Below are 20,064 nucleotides of genomic sequence, written 5' to 3' on the forward strand. Positions count from 1 at the left end.
CACAACATCGGGCTCAAACAGATTGTACTAGAACCCACACACTCAGCAGGACACATCCTCAACACCACCTTTGCAGTGGGGAAATCCATCATCTTCAGTCACACCTCCAAACTCTCCTAGACAGACCATTGTTGCATCCACTTCATCTTCAAAACAACCATCACCCGCAAACCTCCACACCAGCACCCGCGCAGAAACTGAAACACGACCTCCGATGACCAGCTCACTGCCGTCCTCAGCAGCTCCTCTCCAACCACCCCGGATGATGACCCAAACACCGCAGCCTGAACCCTGCACAAATGGATCACCGACTGCACCAAAACAATTGCCCCCTCAAGAAAACCACCAACACACATGCCAAGACAGCTAGCAGGTTCTCCACCGAACTCCGAGATCCAGACGGACCTGCATTCGCCTCAAAAAGATCTGGAGAAACGCCAAAACAACAGTAGCCTATTACAACTGCAAAGCAGCCACCACCGCCCACCACCAGCTCATCAGAAACACAAGGAAGAAAGCACTCCAGGACAGAATCTTCACCTATGCACACACCAGCAAGGAACTTTTTAGCATCATCAAAGAGTTCTCCGAACCCAACAGTGAGACTACAGACACCCCCCCCCCCAGGACTTCTGCAACAAACTCTGCTCCTTTTTCCACCACAAGATACGACAACTTCGATGACAAAAATCAACACACGGAACCTACACCTCCCACTCCCGACACCACCTGACACCAACACTTGACCACTGGACCACTCTTACCACCGAAGAAACCCTAAAGGCAATGAAGTCAATCCACTCAGGGGCCCCCTTGGACCCTTGCCCTCATCACATCTAACACAGAGCTGCCAACACCATCGCCCCAAGCTTCACTGAGCCATTAACCGCTCCCTCGAGACCACCTCCTTCCCCAAAAACTGGAAACATGCCAAGATCAACCCTCTCCTAAAGAAACCCTCGGCAGACCCCACCGACCTCAAAAACCTCAGACCAATCTCTTTACTCCAGTTTCTGGCAAAAGTCATCAAAAAAGCTGTCAACAGCCAGCTTCTCTTCTTCATTGAAGAAAAAACACCCTCAACACCTACCAATCCAGGTTCAGGAAAAACCACAGCATCCAAACCGCTCTCCTCGCCGCAACAGATGACATCCGCTCCCTCCTTGACAGAGGAGAAACTGTGGCCCTCATCCTCCTAGACCTCTCCACAGCCTTTGACACAGTCTCTCACAGCACCCTAGCATGCAGACTCCACGATGCAGGAATCCGGGACAAGGCCCTCAACTGGATCCGCTCATTCCTCTCCGGCAGAACGCAGTGGGTCATAATCCCTCTCTTCCTTTCGGAGCCCACCCTAATCACCTGCGGAGTTCCCCAAGGATCCTCTATCAGCCCCACCCTGTTCAACATCTACATGGCCCCACTCGCCCCTATCGTCGGATCCCACTGACTCAACATTGTATCATACGCAAACAACATCCAACTCATCCTCTTCCTTTTCAAAGAACCTAACGTATCCAAACATAACTTTTAAGAAAGAATTGAAGCAGTCGCCAAGTGGATAAATAGCAGCTGCCTACAACTCAACACTGACAAACCAGAAGTACTCGTCATAGGCTCACACCCCGACGCCTGTAACGACACCTGGTGGCTCCCCACCCTAAACAAACCTATGATAGACAAAATGTAAGTTGTAGAGTCCCTAACCAGGACCGTAAATACCAAAACAATACTACTCAGACACAAGGACGACCATGGGCAACCGTCAATCATACCGCCCAAATATTCCTCAAAGCCATGACCTTAAATCAAGATGAGCAAATACATGTAACAAAAGAGAACAACCATGCAACTAGAACCTATCAAGGTACCGTATAGCATGTCTGTCTCCTGTTATCAATAGATGCACACACCACTATCTTCATGACCTGTTCGCACTGAGCAAAATTCTGCCTTTTATGTTAAATGAGTGAAGAATAAAATTTAAATGATGGAACCCCACTTTACCCACTGGAAATTGTTGATGAACTAGAAAAATTAAGTTACATCGAATGCCCCAGATCGGTCTTTTTTTTATTTATCATCAACAATCCTACCCCTAATGGCCAGGGCACACTATCATCAAGGGAACTAAGCTTGTGTGACTTCATGGGCATGTCTTCTCTCCTCTTATTATGTTTAAATATATCCCGCAATAACGAATGAACTAACTAAAGAGAGGACAAGTAATCCTCTATGTATGTTACAATGTTGCCTGTTGTGTGTCCTGACGTTGGCGATACATAAAAATGACAGATCTAGTTCATTAGAATAAGTCCTAAGAAATCCTTGGAACCTTAGAGGCCACATTTAGAAGACTGAGAAATATTGACTTCCTAAAAGATGTAGAGACACTACATCTCTTTGACACCCCCTTTGTGAATTTATTATACCTTGGGCACTCATCAGTAAAGGTATATACACAGGTGACCTGTAGGTATTTTTTATCTAGAAAGACACCAATCAGTAAATAGGCAAAATATCCAAAGTGCTCCCTAGAATATGTTTGAGCTCACCCTAGTGTGTAGGGACCAGGGTGAGAGCCGACGATAAAGCATGCCACTAATAGAGTGGATAAGGTTCTGAAAAAACAACCTAGAAGGGTTTTGTGGCTTCTCTTATTGGGACCCATTATAATGTGGAATGGTGTTTAATAGTGAAGGGGTAGGACACCTTTGGTGAATGTGTTTGAAACTAGGGAGACAGTATCCTATGTCATATTAGAACATTGGAATGTTGGGAGCTCCATTGCAGACAATGGAGTTCTCCCTGCATCTACGGGCCGGTAAAGGCCCGCAGAGCAACATTCCAATGTTCTACAAAGGCTTCTCGAAGCTCGAGGGGATTTATATCCCCTCGAGCTTCAAGAACCCTTTGTTTAATTTGTTAGAACATTATGCCCTCTAGTGGCAGAATGTTCTAATAGCCTTATAGCCCTTCGTAGCAGGGCTATACCGGCTATTAAAGTCCTGCTGTTTCGTTAAAGTCCCTCGCCTTCGGCTCGGGCCTTTAATGATTCAGCGGGCCTTTAATAGCCGGTATAGCCCGCTACGGCGGGCTATAAGGCTATAGGCAAACTCTCTCTTCCCTTCCTGGGTTATAACCTCAGCTTTTTATCTAGGCCTGCTTATGGACCTCTTGATATACCTCATCACATGATAACATTAAAAACATCATCAATCAAGCTACTGTACAATAAGCAATACCAAAAGAGTGGGGTTTTGGTATTGTGAAAAGCCTTTGAAAGAAAGGTCCATTCTCTATTTGCAGGGGTAATTATTGCAGAGACTGGGAAAGCCAGAAACAAAGTTTGGAATCTCACACAAAAGAGTAATTATGTTCCTAAATGTTTGTATGCCTCCAGAAATGTTTTATTTTTGTTTGCCAAATGAACAACATGTGTTAAATGAGACAGGCACGTAGGTCAGGGAGAACATATTGAACTGAAGCTGGGCTTTCAATGAGAGTCAGTTGAGCTCTTTAAGAATCATAATAAGATGATGAACCAACTTACTTCCAATCTTATCCTGTATACTGTACATGACACAGCCTATATGGTGGTGCAAGAGAGGAGCTTACACTAGTGGCGGCTCCTCCACTAAGGCGGAGGAGCATCGACCCACTACTTTTCAGCAGTGTGAGAAAAGGAAAAATAAAATGATTATAACTCATTGTTATTATCATTTAAATTTTGCCCGCTGCAGCAGCTTTGCGGGGCAGGCGGCTCCGCTCTCAGAGCAGGGGGAGGAATGGTGGGCACTCTGTAAGTGCGCATGAATCTTTTGAAGCCGTCTTGAGCCGGCCAAACAGTCATGCACACTTTAAATGTTCTCCACACAAGTTGTATTACAGCATGGGTGGAGAACATGCCCTGGCACCGAATTACAGTGCTCAGAACAATCACAATGCGGTATTGCAGCATTGGGATTCGCTTTGGGGAGCCTGGGTGATTCCTGTGTGTTCTGTTCCTCTGCTGGAAGAGTTGATGGTAGAGACGCGGCAAGACGCGGCAAGGAGGTATGTTTATTGTTTTTTTCTTTACTCCCTCTCCCCCCTGCCCTGCCACCCCCGATCTGCGCCAGACACCACTGGCTTGCACAATGTATCAGAGGCCACCCTTTCCATCTGCCCTTTCATGTCTTCCTCGCTCTCATTCAGTCTTTCATACCATGACTCCACTGAGAAAAAAGACACCAACACAGATCCATCCATCCCACTGGAAAAGTTTATTAACGAATAGAAAATGCATTAAAAAAAGGAACTATACATAGGCTAAGAGTAATCAGGATTAGAAATGCTGGTTAACAGCTATGGTTAACAATCGTAGATCCAAATTCTCAAAGCTACGTCATTTCAAGGGTTCTTGTTGGTTTTAGTTCATCAAAATTTTTACGAAGGATTCTGAATCCTCCGTATTCTTAAATAACAAGCACAATCCCAGAATAATGTATGTACAAAGGCAGTAAGAGAGGACTTCTCGAAAAGATTTACAAAGAGGCCATCATGGAGGACCGGGACAGGGTGGGAACAGACAATGGTACTGGACAGCTGAAGAAGGCAGACATTCCAGGAAATACACACAAACTCTGAGGAACTGACAAGGCAGAGCGAGGGAGTTGAGGAGAGGGAGAGACGGGTCGGTAATTAGAGAGGAATGAGTTAATACAGAAATGGTGTTTAGAATCTCTCTAGCCATCTGCTGGTCACACAGTGGAATTACCGTGTTCATTACTGAGAAGGGGAGCATGGTTACTGTAACAATCAGTGTGAGACAGGTCTAAGGACCTTACTCGATGTTTGATGCCTAGGTGCTGTGTTTGGGAGTGATTTTACCACCAATCCCTAATCATAGCCACTAGTCATCAAATGCACTTCTGAGTGCAGCCACTTGTAAAGAACAGAAGCAGAATTGCTGAATAACTACTCCTTATTCCATGAGGCTCAAGGGCAGGCAGCAAGAGAAGTCAGACAGGTATGGTGTGCCCTCAATGCAATACCATGGCAATAGGGATGCACCCAAAGGAATTTTTTTTTAAAATGTAGCTCTTATTGATTTGGTGATCATGCAAGGTTTTCTCAATTCCAGGTAAACAAGGGCATAAGAAATTAGCAGCCAAATGTATGAGCTTCCCATTGCCAAATGGTTAACAAAAGTAGACTCTACCCTGACTGCTGGGTGAGCTGATTCTTTTCTATTAATATTAGGGTGTATTTTGTTATGTTGTTAGATCACTGTATTTTTGGAAGGCTGGGATGTGTTCCCAAGGTAGAATTGAATACTGGCTTCTCCCAGTACCTAGTGGGAAGTCTGGACCTGAGAGGCTGAGAAGATAGCATTTTTAAAGAACGGAAAAAGGAACAACCCTTTGCTAGGTTGAATGTTCGCTCTAAGCTAAACTGATATTTTGGAAGCCATGATTAGGCAAATGCAGCCAGAATATCTGTGAATGTAGTTGCAATAAAAGAAGAATCCTCCTGTATTACTGAGTTCCAGGTCTCTGCTCTTTGGTGATCACTCATGAATGAAACAACACGTGCTCCGGGAGAAGATAATGATGGGTGCAGGAAAAACTAGATAGATCATGGAGCTCTAAGGAATAAAAGTGGAATATACAAGTTAAAATTAGGGCGGAACACCCTGTAGGGGTTGCAGGGAAGTATCATTTGGCACAAAAAGTGTTGAAGCAACTTGTTTTTCTTTTTGATCAATGGTTTAAAAGGATGTTGAAACCCGAAGTAATATTTACTATAAAGTGGTATGCATTTCCGAACAAAAAGAAGGTTCTTGAAAAAGCATTATTTATTTGACATAGAACCAGGTTTTGAGGAGTGTATGAAAAATGTAAAGAAGTATTGCTTTTTCAGAAATATGGTCAAGTGCATGGACAGTGAACATTATATGAAGAAAAAAATAAGATTCATGATACAAAATGTGCTTGGGAGTGAAACAGTGGTACCTTATGAAGAGGTCTGTGACCTACAAGGAGGCAGACAGCATGTAGGGTTTGCAAGTCTGCAGGACAGTGAGACATGACCAGATTGGATTGGCTCCTATTTTATTACTTGCAGTCAGTACTAATGTAACTGCACTAATCATATTGCTGAGAAGGGAGATGGGCCTATTTGGCAGTGAGTAGAGGTTTTGAGTGGTGACTTGTTATGGTAATGCAGTATGGTGAAGGATTATCCTTAACTAAGAACCTCACAATCATTATTCTTAAATGGATTGATGTGGAGAGCTGGTCTTTAGGCGGAGGGAGAGTGAAACTCCGGGTCACAAGAAAAGCAACTCTGAGTTTCTTTGGCAAACAGATACTCACATTTTGATCATCCATGCTATGAGGTGGGTGGTAAGACATGCCTTTATGTGGAATGTATATTAACATTGACATTAGCTCACACCAGACATATTGGCACAAAACATTTGTAACTGATAACTACCTGCTGAGGAGCCTACTACAAATCAGCACCTGCTTCTCTCAGCAGCTAGGGTCGAAGGCAAAGAGGTCGAGCAATGAGCGGTGTCCTCCACCTGGGATCTCACACTCCGCATTAGAGTGCATCTCAGCACCCTACTGGTGTATCCAGTGGTTTCCAGCAATCAGAAGATACAATTCTAAGTTTGGTGGCGTTAGACAAGATATTTACTTGGCAGTTATAGGAAGAGTGGGCATGGATCTCCTTGTTGTCCTGGTTAATACAGGCTTCATTCTCTTCTAAGTGACTCTTTTGAAGGTTCTGGTTTAGTGGTGGTAGAGAAGGAATCCAGAACGGCTATCATTAGTGGGTAGTATGGACAGAATAAAAACGTCTTGCATAATCATTGGTAGCAGACAAGAATGCTTGGTTTCCTGGGTTAGAGTTTGCTGAAAAATCCTAACGGACATGGTGGTGGTGAAGGATGCTAGCTGTCCTTGAACTAGGGGTGACAGATGGAGCAACTAGCTCGCCATCAAGTTGTAGGGGAAGAGAATGACTCTACCTCGCCTTGGGTTAGTAGTGGAAGACAAGGCATCTATCTCTCCTTAGGTTATTGGTGGTAGAAAGAAATGCTTGCTCTCCCTGAATTAGTGATCCTAGACAGTTGCTTTCCTTGGGTCAGGGTGGAAGAAATTACTTATAATTCTTATGTATGAGTGGTGATAGAGAGGCATTCTAGTTCACCTTGAGTTACAGGTGATTGAGAAGGATGCTAATTCTCCTTGAGTTCATAGTGATCAAGAAGGATGCTATAGGATGCTATCTCTCCTTGGATAAGTGTGAGGCATGTGCTCCTTAGGTTAATGGTAGGCAGAGCTGGACTCCTGTACTCCTTGGCTTAGTAATGGTAGATGAGAACACTAGGTCACCTTGGGGTATTGGTGGTGGAAATGGCCTTAGGCTCTCCTTGGGTTTCTGGTGGAATAGAAGATGCCTATATCTCCTTGCTTAAGATAGAGAGAATATCTCTATGTCAGTTAGCAGAGGTAGAGAGAAACCTTAATTCTCCTTGGTCTACTGGAAGTAAAGAGGGGCATTAGCTCTTCATGGATTAGAGGTGGTAGAGAAGAATGCTTGGCCTCTTTCGGTAGATAGTGGCTGTGAAAATCTAATATCTCCATGGGCTGGTAATGGGCAGAGAGGGGTCCTAGATCTCATTAGGTTTAGTGCTAGTCTAGAGGAACACTAATTTGGATTAGTAATTGTCATAGAAGAAAACCATGTTTCTATGAACTGTTCATGGGCAAATGAGGATTCTACTCTGTCTGGGTTAGTTATTGTGGAGAAAAACACAAGTTCTACTTTGTTTAGTTGTAGCAGAGAAAGAATTCAGCTCCATTTTGGTTGACAATAGATTGTGAATAATGTTAGCCCTCATTGCGTTAGTGAGGGCAGAAAACAATGCTACTGTTCCAGTGGTAGCAGATAAAGATTCTAGGAATTCTTTGGTTGGCAGATAGCAGAGGGTGCTAACTCTCCTTAAGTTGGTAGTGGACTAGTTCTCTCTGATTTGGTAGTAAGAGGAGGATGCCAACTCTTCTTGAACAGGTGACGGCCAGTCTTTTGGGAGTAGAGTTGGTTGAGAAAGAGACCAGGTTTCCTGATCTCAGAATGGGGGAAGAAGGCCTTTGGCCTTCATAATTCCCCTCTCTTTGTCCTCTCCAAATTCATCTTAATATCATCCTTTAAGATCCAGCCATAACTTTTACATAGGTGTCTAGGTCATCCTGTGCCCCTCCCAATAGATTCAAACCTTGTTTAACATGGCTCTGTATGGGCTTGTCAGTTAATGTAAGTATGTATATGAGGTTTCTCTTTGTGATGATAAAGGAGAGGGAACAATGCAGAAGGCCTTTATCACTGAACATGTGCAACCTGAAAGACACAACCATAAACATTCTTTTGGGGGAGCGGGAGAAAAATCTGGCAATTGAACAGTTGAAAGGAGAGCACTGCCTTAATCACCTCCTTTTTTGGTTCAACATTCTCCCCCATGTGCAGATAGCAAGTTGTGACAGTGAATGTCTTGAATTCCAAATGATCAAATACAAACTAATCACAGGTAAAAGGAGGTGGGGCCTTGGTGGGTCATGGCGTCTCCTGTCTCACTTCTCTGTGGACCTCCGTGTTTTTCCAACAAGACTGCGGTGGTTGTAGGGACGGGTCTTCATCTCCACAAAGGGTATGGAGAATTCGTGGCCTTTCCAGTGATACCAGTTTATACCCTAAAAGAAAAGACAATGAGAGAGGAGTAATAGAGGCACTTGTGAACCGCAGTTTCAGAATCACAAATCATGAGATGTACTAAATATTAGATTCTATATAATGGTTGTTGAACTATGCTTTTACAAGAGGTGGGGGCACAGCTCTTTAAATGAAACCATCAAATGCTATGTCGTATATTTAAGCTTGAGAAGTCAATGTAAAACCTTCACAGGTGGTCCTTACAGTGGGAATCTAGACAACGGGACATATTTACAAGGAAATGGCTGAGTGCGGCAAAGCCTCCTTGGCTTAACACTGCGCTCCGACACTTCTGAAATGCAGGGCTGCCCGCATTTACAAGAATACGGTGCAGCCTTGCGTTTCCCCCTGTGCTGGTGCTAATTTAGCTGCCTAGCGCCAACGCAGCCACCTTTGCACCATAGTGCAAGGGTGCCTGGGTTGTAGAGAGTGATTGTTTATGTGCAGGAAGGTGTCCCTTCCTGCACATAAACAACATGAAATGGTGTTTTGAAACTTCTATGTGGGCTGCTTAATGCAGCACACATAAAAGTTGCAAAATGTCATTGTTTAATGATTGTTTATGTGCAGTAAGAGACACCTTCCTGCACATATATATTATATTAATTAATTGCGGGTTTATATAGCGCTAGGAATCGACTCCCGGAGGAGTATCTCCACGCTTCGACCGCTGGGGAACCCGTCCTGGCTCACCCTGAGAGATGGTCCCTGATGGGTATCTCTAAGGTGCGACCAAGCATCCCCGGCGGTCTGGGGGGGCCGTTGTGAAGATGAGGCAAGCTGATGCCCAGAGTTGCCGAGTGTGGTTTCTGACTAGAGTAGGCACCGAGTCGAGAATTATCAAGTCCGCTGACCCTGGTCCACGACCCTGCCGCGTCGGGAATCGAACCCTGGTCCCGGGCCGTTCTCTGCTTACGGGTCTGCCGCCTCTAACCAGTGAGCCACACTTCTCCACATAAACAATCATTAATCTTTTGCTGTTTCTATGTGTGCAAGAAGGGAGACCTTCCTGCACATAAACAATCTTCCCCTCAACAGAGGCTCCGTTCACAATGGTGCAATGGTGCCTGCATTAGCGCTAGGCATCTTAATTCAGCGCCATCACAGGGGGAAATGCAGGGATGCACCATATTCTAGTAAATATGGTGCAGCCCTGCGTTTCTAAAGTGATGGAGTGTGTCATTAGCCTTCTTGGCTTAACGACACGCTTCGCCACTTTCTAAGAAACATGCCCCTTAGTTGTAAGTTCCTGATGAATGCATCCAATCATTTCTGCACTTGTTATCCATTGGTATTCACTACAGTGTCTGCGTTTTATTGTACGTAGAACACAATAACACCTGGTTGCTGGAACTACGCTCTGTAACATACTTAAAAAAATAAAATGAACGATAAGTATTTTTTAATTTACATGCCAATTCTTTCAGTGAATAAACGCGAAATAGGCTGACAAAGGTATTGCAGCCAGGAATACTGACTGCAACAATATTGTGAAAGGATGCTTCATTTGTGAAATAATAAGTGCCGCACTCCAACGTTTAGATCAGAAGCCTATGGCTGGTGCTGTCGAAGGTTGCCGACTTCCACTGCTGTATAGTTTGGTTCCACCTCGTGCCTCTTTAATCCACCACCAGACACTCCCCGCCTCTTTATCTCCCTCTTGCAGGTTAATGTTCAGCCATGCTTTCTCCCTTTATTTTCCCATTTGTCTCTTCCTCCTCCATTTCCCCGTTAATGGTTCTCTCTCTTGCTGGATGTTGAGCTAAAATAAGTGCTGTTCCCTACACATGAGTTCTATTGGGCTCCGCCTGCAACCATGAGCTCAAATTAAGCACTGTTGTGAAAGTAAGTATATTTAGGTAGGCACAGGTTTACTAACTCCACAGCTATGTACCTGAATATAATTAAGATGAACAGATGTGGAGGTAAGAATAGTAAATCTATACTTACCTATGTATACTTACTTTCACATTATAGTCGATATTCTGGCTTTGATATTTTTATGGGACAGTATTTAAAGACAGCATACTGGTGAAACAGTCATCAGTGCTGCTGCTTGCTATTACATTATTTAATTTACACTTCTCTCTGTTTTCATCCTGGCTACTATTTGGATGTGTCACTGTTTCTTAGTAACATGAGATGTGTTCTTTGAAAAATGGGAAGAATTTGCATAATCCTTGAGTGTCTTTTTTCCCACAGCTGCACGTGTACATTCCTCTGAGAAGATCAAGGTGTGTTCATGTTGCAGTTTTGCTAATTACTCTTTTAAAGAATTGGCAAATAGACATAATCGAATGAAGTACATTTTATTTCTTGATGTCGGGAAATTGGCAAAATGGATAATGGAGTGAAATTGCACGCATGGATGATTTGTTTTGTAATACAAAGGGCCCAATACAGAATTTCTGAATGTGTCAGGGATTTATGAAATATCTTGGGATGAGCACTTAGTGCGTCGGACACTGCCGGGGAAACCGCCTTCTGTGTTGTGCATTTGGGTAAGGACCCCACATTAGCTATTAATGATCTTATCCTAAATGGCAATGTTAGACCTGGCCTTTGCCTCTACCTCCTTTATTTTTGATGCTGTGATGGATTTCATTTTGCTGGCTTAGATGCTTTGGGCACTTTGCCACTGTTGATCAGTGTCAAAGTGCAAGTGCTCCCTGTGTAAAATATAATGGTAATTGGTTGCCCATGATTGGTATGTTTGCTTTACAAGAAAAGTCCCTAGTAAAGTGCACTATGTGTGCCAGGGCTAGTAATGAAAATGCTACTAGTGGTCCTGCAGCACTAATTGTGCCACCCACACAAGTAGCCTTAAAGAGAGAACTCATGCCTGCCACTGCAGTGCCTTTTGTTCTGATGAGTGCACCCACTTGCCAGACCTTCACTTTCCCTTTCTATGCACATCAGACACCACTATGGTAGGTCCAAGGGTCCCCCCTGGGCAGGGTGCGGTGTATGTGAAAGGTAGGACATATACTCAGGTGTGTACCATGTCCTGACAGTGAAATACTGTCAACTATCTTCCCAAAGGCTTAAGATGGAGAGGTGAAGTTTAGTATGCCTGAACTCACAATGTAATAACACATCTTTTTATGAAGGTGGTTTTTGCATTGTGTGTTTAGAAGCTACTCTTTTAGAAGTGGCTGGGTGTTTGTGCTCCAACATTTCTGTGTGTCTCTGCCTGGCTGTGGATTGACTGTCTGGGTTTGAAAGTGCTAGGATCTGGGAAATGTCTTGACCCAGGGGGGAGGGGGGGCTGAGACAGCAACAGGTTGACCTGCATCTGCATCTGCATCTGCATCTGGAGTGTAGGGGGAAAGAGTAGCCCCTACGGGTGAAGAGGCCTGGGTTGCTGCCATAACACAATGGTCCCATCTCCTGCTGAGTGATTGAGAATCCAGACCCCCACTAATCAAAGGAAGAAGGTGTCACTGGCAGGGAGGCACCCATGACTGGTTAGAACAGGGGTCAGTGCCCCCCTGAATACAAATACTTCAAAGACATTTAGGGGTATAACTATGAGAGCTACAGCCCCTGAATGTTGGAATAGAGAAATGGATTGTTCAAGACTGAAAAGGATTGAAACTACTTCGTGGTCAAGAGGAACCTCTGCCAAGGAAGAAACAGCTGAATAGACTGAAGGAAAGGACTGACCCTTGCTGTGTGTTCTGGGACTAGCCTGCAGTTGTTGTTTCAACCAAGGAAGAGGCTAAAGGGACTTTGCTATGTGCTGTGTCCCCATGCTTGAAAGGACTTTGCTGTGATGTGTCCGGAAGTAACTTATCCCCAAGGGCCCGAGGTGAGCTGGCTCCCTGCTGTAGAAACTCAGGAACACAAAAGTTTCCAGAAGAGTCTCAGCGACGCTGTTTGCATGTGCTTTTTTCTGCCTGAGACCTTCGTAAGCTGTTCCCTGTGATCGTGGCACCTGGAGTCCGATCAAGTCTCAGTGACGCTGTGTGCGTGTGCTTTTTGCAGCGTGAGTCCTTCGTGAGGATCGTCCTGTGATTGTGTGCACCTAGCGTCCAAGTGAGTCTCAGTGCAGCTGTCTGTGCATGCTTTATGCAGGCTGAGACCTTCGTGAGGATTGCCCTGTGACCGTGCACACCAGAAGTTCAAGTGAGTCGCAGTGACGCTGTGTGCATATGCTTTTTTGCAGCCTGAGACCCTCAGAAGAATTGCCTTGTGATCGTGGGCACCAGAAGTTGAAGTGAGTCCCAGCAACCTGAGGGATAAAAAATGGATTTCCCAGACATACGGAGCATCGGACCTATATTATGTTAGCATGATGCATCTATACGTACCCTTTTTTGCTAAAACTATATGTCTATATTTTATATGCGCTTGTAGGGGGAAAATGTTTATTCGCTCTTTGCGTATCTATTGCTAACAGAGTAGGCCGAGAACCATACAGATGCCATTTTCTACATGTATGCTCGAACACGGGCTGTGATCACGTGTTAGTCTCCGGCAGCTGCCAAGCCTCAGTTCATCTGAATTACTGGGAGCAGCTGAATGTAGGCTGTCTACTCGACTGTCCTGAAACTCAAGGTCGCATCTGGCTTTGGGTGCGATAAGCGCATTCCTGGAGGCGCTGTGCCTACACTCCCGGGCACCAAGACGAAAGGGAGTCACCCCTCCTGACCTTACCAGTAATAAATAGTTAAGCTTTGAACTAATCATGTGTGCCATATATGGTCCTTTCCTGGAGCTTGAGGGCCAACTAATATTTTTCCTTTTACAGTGATTATATGTGTTGAACTGAAAAGTATATAACCTCATGTTTGAATGCGAGCCAACAGTCTTCTCCGCGCACTTGATGGGTGAGGGTTGGAGAGGCTCCTCTATAGAGTATTTTTGCTTAATAAATGATTGAACTTTCTTCACTGCCAACTGACTGGTTATTTGGTAAATGGGATTGGGGCTATTGGTAGGTATAGCCTTTTATGGTTTTTTTTGGTACTTCAGTTGGCGACTCTTGTGGGACTCCGTGCTAGGGTCGTCCTCCCGTAACAAAGGACAAAGAAAGGGGAGCTTTGGTCGAGCGGGTGGATGGACCAAAATATTTTTGACTTACTCCGCTCTCGCGATCAGAGTGCCCCAGCTACTAGTGACCCTTCGCCGGAGTCCTACGGGCGTAACCCAGGAACTGACTGTGCTGGTCTTCAGGAGTTGGCAGTGGAGAATACGCAATTGTACCTGCGTGCGCCAGGTGAGTGGATTGTTTTTGATGTCTTTTGGAACACGCTGTTGAGCAGTGCTTTTGAAGCAGTTAACTGTGTAGGATTTGGTGGTCGGTGTACCACGGAGAATTTTGGGGGTCTGACGGGGCAGCATTGTGGCTGCACGGGTAGATGGTCCACGGACTTGTTTTGTGAACAAAAGAGACGCCGATCAGACGCCCTGGTGTGGCTCGTGTGGTGCGCACCCGGCCGGACTGGTCTCGGAAAGGCCTGTGGTTGTACCTGGGTAGCCTTGGGGACATATCTGAAGTGATGCTAAGGAAGCGGGCTTAGTCAGAATAGTCCCAAAAGGTGAACCAGAAAGACTGCAGGATGGTCTGTAGGACAGTCTGTGGTTATACCTGTCCGACGGTCGCTTGGTAGTCTTTGGACTGCTTGATTTTGGTATCTGTTGGTCTGGAATCTGAATTGATTGATTCTCTATGAACAGGAGTCGACTGGCTCTGTTCTTTGTTTGGGAAGGCAGAAAAGAGACATGTCATTTTGAATATCTTTGTATGTACATATATTATTGTTCTGTGTATGTTTGAATAGGAGTGAGGTGGAATATGTTGTGAACGTTTGAACATGTCCATGTTTGGAAGTATGTTTTTTTTTTTTATTTAATGAGAAATAAGTGACAACAATCACTATGCCGTGTGTTAGCAAATTGAGTTGTTTTGGATGTTGTTGCCGCCCTAAGGATACGCGATTGGCTGAAAGTCAACCTGCCCCGCCTGAGGGCAGCCCGAGTTATGATATGTATGTAAAGCATGGTATTACACCTATCCTGTTTAACACACTATTGCATAAATATACTAAGGATAATGTAGAGCTGCAATGGCCCTTAACCGGGTCTTTTGATGAGAAAAAGATACATTTCCTGCAGGATCGATTGTTTTCTAAACGTAGTCGACAGTCAATGTTTGATTCCCTAAATCTATGGCAGGAGGCAAAGCGTAGACGTATACGGGAGGAGAAAGTTTGCAGAATGAAGGGAGGTCAGACGATTACGCAGAAAGCCATTGCTTATTATAAAGCTCAAACTGAACAGGGAATTGATTGTGCAGATAGGCAATTTAGATTGCAAGTGGATAAGACCTATGTGGCTAGGACTGAAGCGGAGGATGAGATGGAGGATTTATTGGATACTCATCCCCCTCCACCTTATGCCCCACAACGTATATACCCCGTTGCTCTCCCAGCTCTAGTACAGGTCCCTTCAGCCTCTGCCCCTGTTGTTTCCTCTTCCCCTGTCTCTACGGGAACGTCCTCTGTTTTATCTCCCTTTGTGTCTGAGACGGCTACCTTATGGTCTGTTACATTGCCATCTTCAGTCATGTCCACAGCTGTTTTGTCTCCTCCTACCCTTGCGTGGGCTTCCCATTCCGCGAGCACGACCCCATCCTTAGCTGTTTCAACTCCAGCTCGTGCTCCGGGGGATTTCGACACACGAAAGTTGTTTACTCGTTCGACTGTAGGATAAAACGAAAAACAGATGATTGAAAATCAGTCGTTCCAGTGGATGCGGAAGCCTATTTATACTATAACTGATATATGGAGCACGCTTCGAGACTTTGAGCCTGTTATGCAGCAACATGCTCTGAAACATATGGCCACATGTCTTCTTACTTAATGGGAACAGTGTTTTGCAGGAGGGACGGCCCCCCAAGTGATGTATAATATTCCGGACAGGGCTCATAAGTCTGAACTTAGACCAGAGGAAGTGTACAAAAATGTTGAGGTCTGATTAAGTTATCGAGAGCGGATGCATCAAAAATGTCCCTCATGGGACTCTTGGCACCCTATGCGAGAAGTCCATCCTATCTTTCACCCGTAAATACCAGAATAAAAAAATGATCAGGATGTGGTGACTAGACCTCGTGTAGAGGCACGAGTTCAGGAACAATGGGTTTACACTCCCTGGATGAGCAGTGAAGTCCTCTAGCTAAAATCACAACTACCTGACCCCTGTAAGAATCCCACGGCTTATTATAAAGAACTCACAGAAGCGGCTTCCTCAGCCGTTATGACCCTAGCTGACATAGAGCTATTTTTTGCATTGGTAGTCCCTGTTGATGTATGGCATCAGGTGCATGATCAGAACCATGTTCAGGAGTTAGGCGGAACGTGGGAACAGATAAAAGATTGGGATAAGGAACGTAAGCCTGGTGATAAACCAAAACCCGAACTATTTGCGTTACCTGGACATATTATTACTTACATGCATTCCTTAATTCCGCTTTGTAAGGTGGATTGGGATAAATTGACAGCATGTAAGCAGAATAAAGACGAAAGCGTTTCCAATTTCTTCACTAGATTTGAAGGCGTGTTCATTGATTTTAGTGGACAGGATTTATCATTGGAAGGTGGTATACGATTATTTGTTAATCGTTTTGTGACCAATTTGTTACCGGAAGTTTCTGCGCGGCTACAAGCCGTTGAAAGTACTTGGACCACGTAAACGCCTTCGGGAATATTGAGTATGGCCCAATATTATGAACATAGAGAAAATGAGAGTAAGGATAAGACGGAAAAGAAAACGAAAGATCTCAAGGCATGGGTGTTGTTACAACAAGTTGTGCGAGGACGAGGCAGAGAGAGAGGTGGTAGAGTGTTCGTCCCGATGGGGGCGGGAACCGGACGAGGCAGAGGGCCTGCTGTTGTTTTGGAATAAACCAGTGCACCTATTGTAAGGAGGAAGCGCATTGGCGATTTCAGTGTGCATTGTTGCTGGCTCAGAATGGGGCTATGAGAGGAGGAGGAAGAGGTCGAGGTGGTGTGGATCGCAGTGATATGCGACGAGAGGAGGCGACGCACGTCGGATCAGAAAATAAATATTTTGATAATCCGAGAGGTAGGCAATATTATAATGAGGACTGTGTGATTGATGCAACCGAAGGGTATGCCTACACATAGGACAGCCAAGGACAGAGTGCGGGCCAGGTGTCAGTACCCGTTGATCAGCATGGTCCTTATGTAAAGGAGCATTTGATGGGGACATCTGAAAAGTTTTTAGTTGATACGGGTGCGATGAATTGTTCTATTTCTTGTTCTCTGGTCCCAGGGGCTGCTCTGTCCGGGCAAAATAATGTTTCGGTGGGATTCTCGGGAATTCCAGTGGTGAGCCCCATTTGCAAACCTATTCCGTTTACAATTGGTACAGTAACGGTGGACTCCCCATTTCTATTGACTTCTCATTGTGGTGAAAATGTATTGGGCTTGGATTTGTTGAAGAAATAACATGCGAAAATTCATTGTTCACCTGATGGTGTTTATTTGACTATCAATCCCCTTGGCAAGCATACTTTGCAGTGTTTCACACCTCCCTCCCGAGTTTGCTGCTATCCCAGCGATGCTGTGGGCCACTGGAGACACAGATGTAGGATTATTTAGGATTCCACCCGTTTCTATTACTTTGAAGCAAAATGCTCGGCTTCCACGTATACCTCAGTACAAAATGTCTCAGGCGGGCGAGAAAGCTTTGCTCTGCATCATACAAGACTTGATCAAAAAGGGTGTGGTGGAAGAGACAGCTGCTAATATATGCAACAGTCCCATTTTACAGATCTTAAAAAAGGCCCCTGTTGGAAGTGATCCTGACTATGTTGATACTTATCGTTTTGTGATTGATTTGCGTGGAATTAATAAAATAGTGGTGCCCCAATACCCTGTAGTTTCTGATATCACTACTATTCTCACTATGATTCCTCCCACTGCTAAATATTTCTCTGTGATCTATTTAAAGAATGCTTTCTTTAGCATTCCGATACATCCTGACAGCTGCCATATTTTCAGCTTCTCATTATCTGTCTGCAGCTTCCAGTTTTGTCACGCTCCCCAGGGGTACACGGAGAGTCCTAGTATTTATAGTCAAGCTTTGAAGACATTGTTGGATGGTAATGTGCTTTTGCAATATGTTGATGATCTGTTAGTCGCCTCTGATACTGAGGAGGGTTGTAAGGAAGCCACTGTACAATTATTGTCTTATTTGGCAGCTAATGGCAATAAAGTATCTCTTTCTAAATTCCAATATTGTCGAGAGGAGGTGACCTACCTAGGTCATCTACTGTCGAAAGGGGGAAGGAGACTAACCCCTGAGCATGTGACTACCATTTTTAATATGTCTGTACCTCGTACTCAGCGTGATATTCATGCATTTCTTGGCATAACTTCTTACTGTCGCCAATGGATCCCTAATTTTTCTCTTCTCACTAAACCTCTCCTGTATTTAACCACTAAAGATGTGCATGAACCTTTACCCTGGACTGATGATTGCCAACATGCTTTTGACTCTTTGAAATCTGCGCTTTGCTCTGCACCTGTCCTTGGTACCCCGACTACCAAAAACCTTTTGTGCTTTATATACACGAGGTGGACAGTTGCTCGCTTTCTGTGTTAACACAAGGATTTGGTGGTAAGCAGAGACCTTGTGCCTATTTCTCGGCGGTGTTGGGTAACGTCGCCAGAGCACTCCCTGGCTGTTTAAGGGCTACTGCTGCAGTCACAGTGGCTATTTGACAGTCGGAAGGGCTCGTTTTGAACACTGATCTCACAGTGATGGTACCGCACGCTGTGGATACATTATTGAACAAGACGAAGACCCAGCACCTTACGAGTGCGCGACTTACAGGTTACAAATTGACTTTGTTTGCTACCCACATTACGATTAAACGATGTGCCACTCTGAACCCTGCCACGTTACAACCCCTCTCTTCATACGAAAGGAACAATGATGTTCATGATTGTATATTTCGGACGGAGGAAGAGACGAAGGGACGGGTAGACCTGACAGACAATCCTCTAACTGACCATCAAGGGGAGTTGTATGTCGATGGCTCTTGTTTCAAATTACTAGATGGCACGACAACTGCTACATATGCGATAACTACTCTTCACACTGTAGCTGAGGCTTTTCGAGTACCTATCAATCAGCACAGGCAGCTGAGTTAGTGGTATTGCTTCGGGCCTGTGAGCTAAGTGAAGGATTGAGAGTAAATATTTACAACGATAGCCAGTACGCCTTCTGCGTGGCTCATAGTTTTGGTCGACTTTGGGCCAAAAGAGGTTTTCTCACTTCCCATGGTCAGCGAATACAGCATGGCCCTTTGATTTTGGGATTGCTGACAGCATTGACGTTACCAGAGATGGTGGCCATAGCTAAATGCAGTGCACACAAGGCAGTGGTTGATGCAGTGGGTGATCAAGTAGCTAAGGAAACTGCGAAATCCAAAGTGACCTCAATGTTTGTGACTAGCTCTGCTAGGTGGGTGGCTGAAACAGAGATGTTTAATAACACCATGGAGAGTGTCCGAGAAATACAGAAAGAAGCTACCCCTATTGAGCTGGCCACTGGAAAGAGAAAGTGGGGAAATTAGTTGCAGAGGATTGTTGGATTGATTTGACAGAACAACAGCGATGGTTGTTGCCTAATGCATTAGTGAATGCGGTAGTGACGATGGCACATGGTTCAGCTCATATTGGGGCAAAGGGTATTTGTACATTATTAGATCTTGTATGGTACAATTCCAATATCTCGAGGACTGCTGCCCATTTGGTGCAATATTGCATGGTTTGCTTACAACATAATCCTGGGGGCAGGGAGCCTGTTCTGAGTGGAAACTTTGCATCACCATCTTTACCTTTTGAGGTGCTCCAAATGAATTATATCCAGCTGGAGCGGGTAAATCATTTGAAGTATGTCCTGGTTGTGGTGTGCGCTTTCAGTAAATTGGGTGTAAGCCTACCCAACCAAAGAAAATACTGCTTTGGCCACGGCAAAGGCGTTGTTAAAGGAATACTTCCCATGCTATGGATTGCCTCGGATGATCTGGAGTGATAACGGGGGACACTTTAATGTAGAACTCATCAGCCACATTTGTAATGGACTACAGATTAAACAGAAATTCCATGCGGCTCGACACCCCCAGTCCGCTGGGTTGGTCGAGAAGTATAATGGGATACTGAAGCTCAAATTGGCAAAAATTCAAGAAAGTACCAGATTGAAGTGGCCAGATGCTCTACCGCTGGCATTAATGTCAATACGAGTTACCCCACATTCTTGTTCTGT

The 20,064-nt window shown here is 44.8% G+C and overlaps 1 protein-coding gene across 1 annotated transcript in view; it reads right to left on the bottom strand.

Annotated features, from left to right (window-relative positions):
• Positions 1–4,258: 4,258 nt before the first annotated feature.
• The window catches only part of TNR (tenascin R), a 736,434-nt gene continuing 720,628 nt past the window's right edge, over positions 4,259–20,064 (bottom strand). Inside the window, exon 23 of the mRNA XM_078642004.1 lies at positions 4,259–8,744. Coding sequence (XP_078498130.1) covers positions 8,625–8,744 — 120 coding nt within the window. The 3' untranslated portion in view covers positions 4,259–8,624. The remainder of the gene's footprint in view (positions 8,745–20,064) is intronic.

The sequence above is a fragment of the Lissotriton helveticus genome, chromosome 1_1 (assembly GCF_964261635.1).
Source record: "Lissotriton helveticus chromosome 1_1, aLisHel1.1, whole genome shotgun sequence".
NCBI lineage: Eukaryota > Metazoa > Chordata > Amphibia > Caudata > Salamandridae > Lissotriton > Lissotriton helveticus.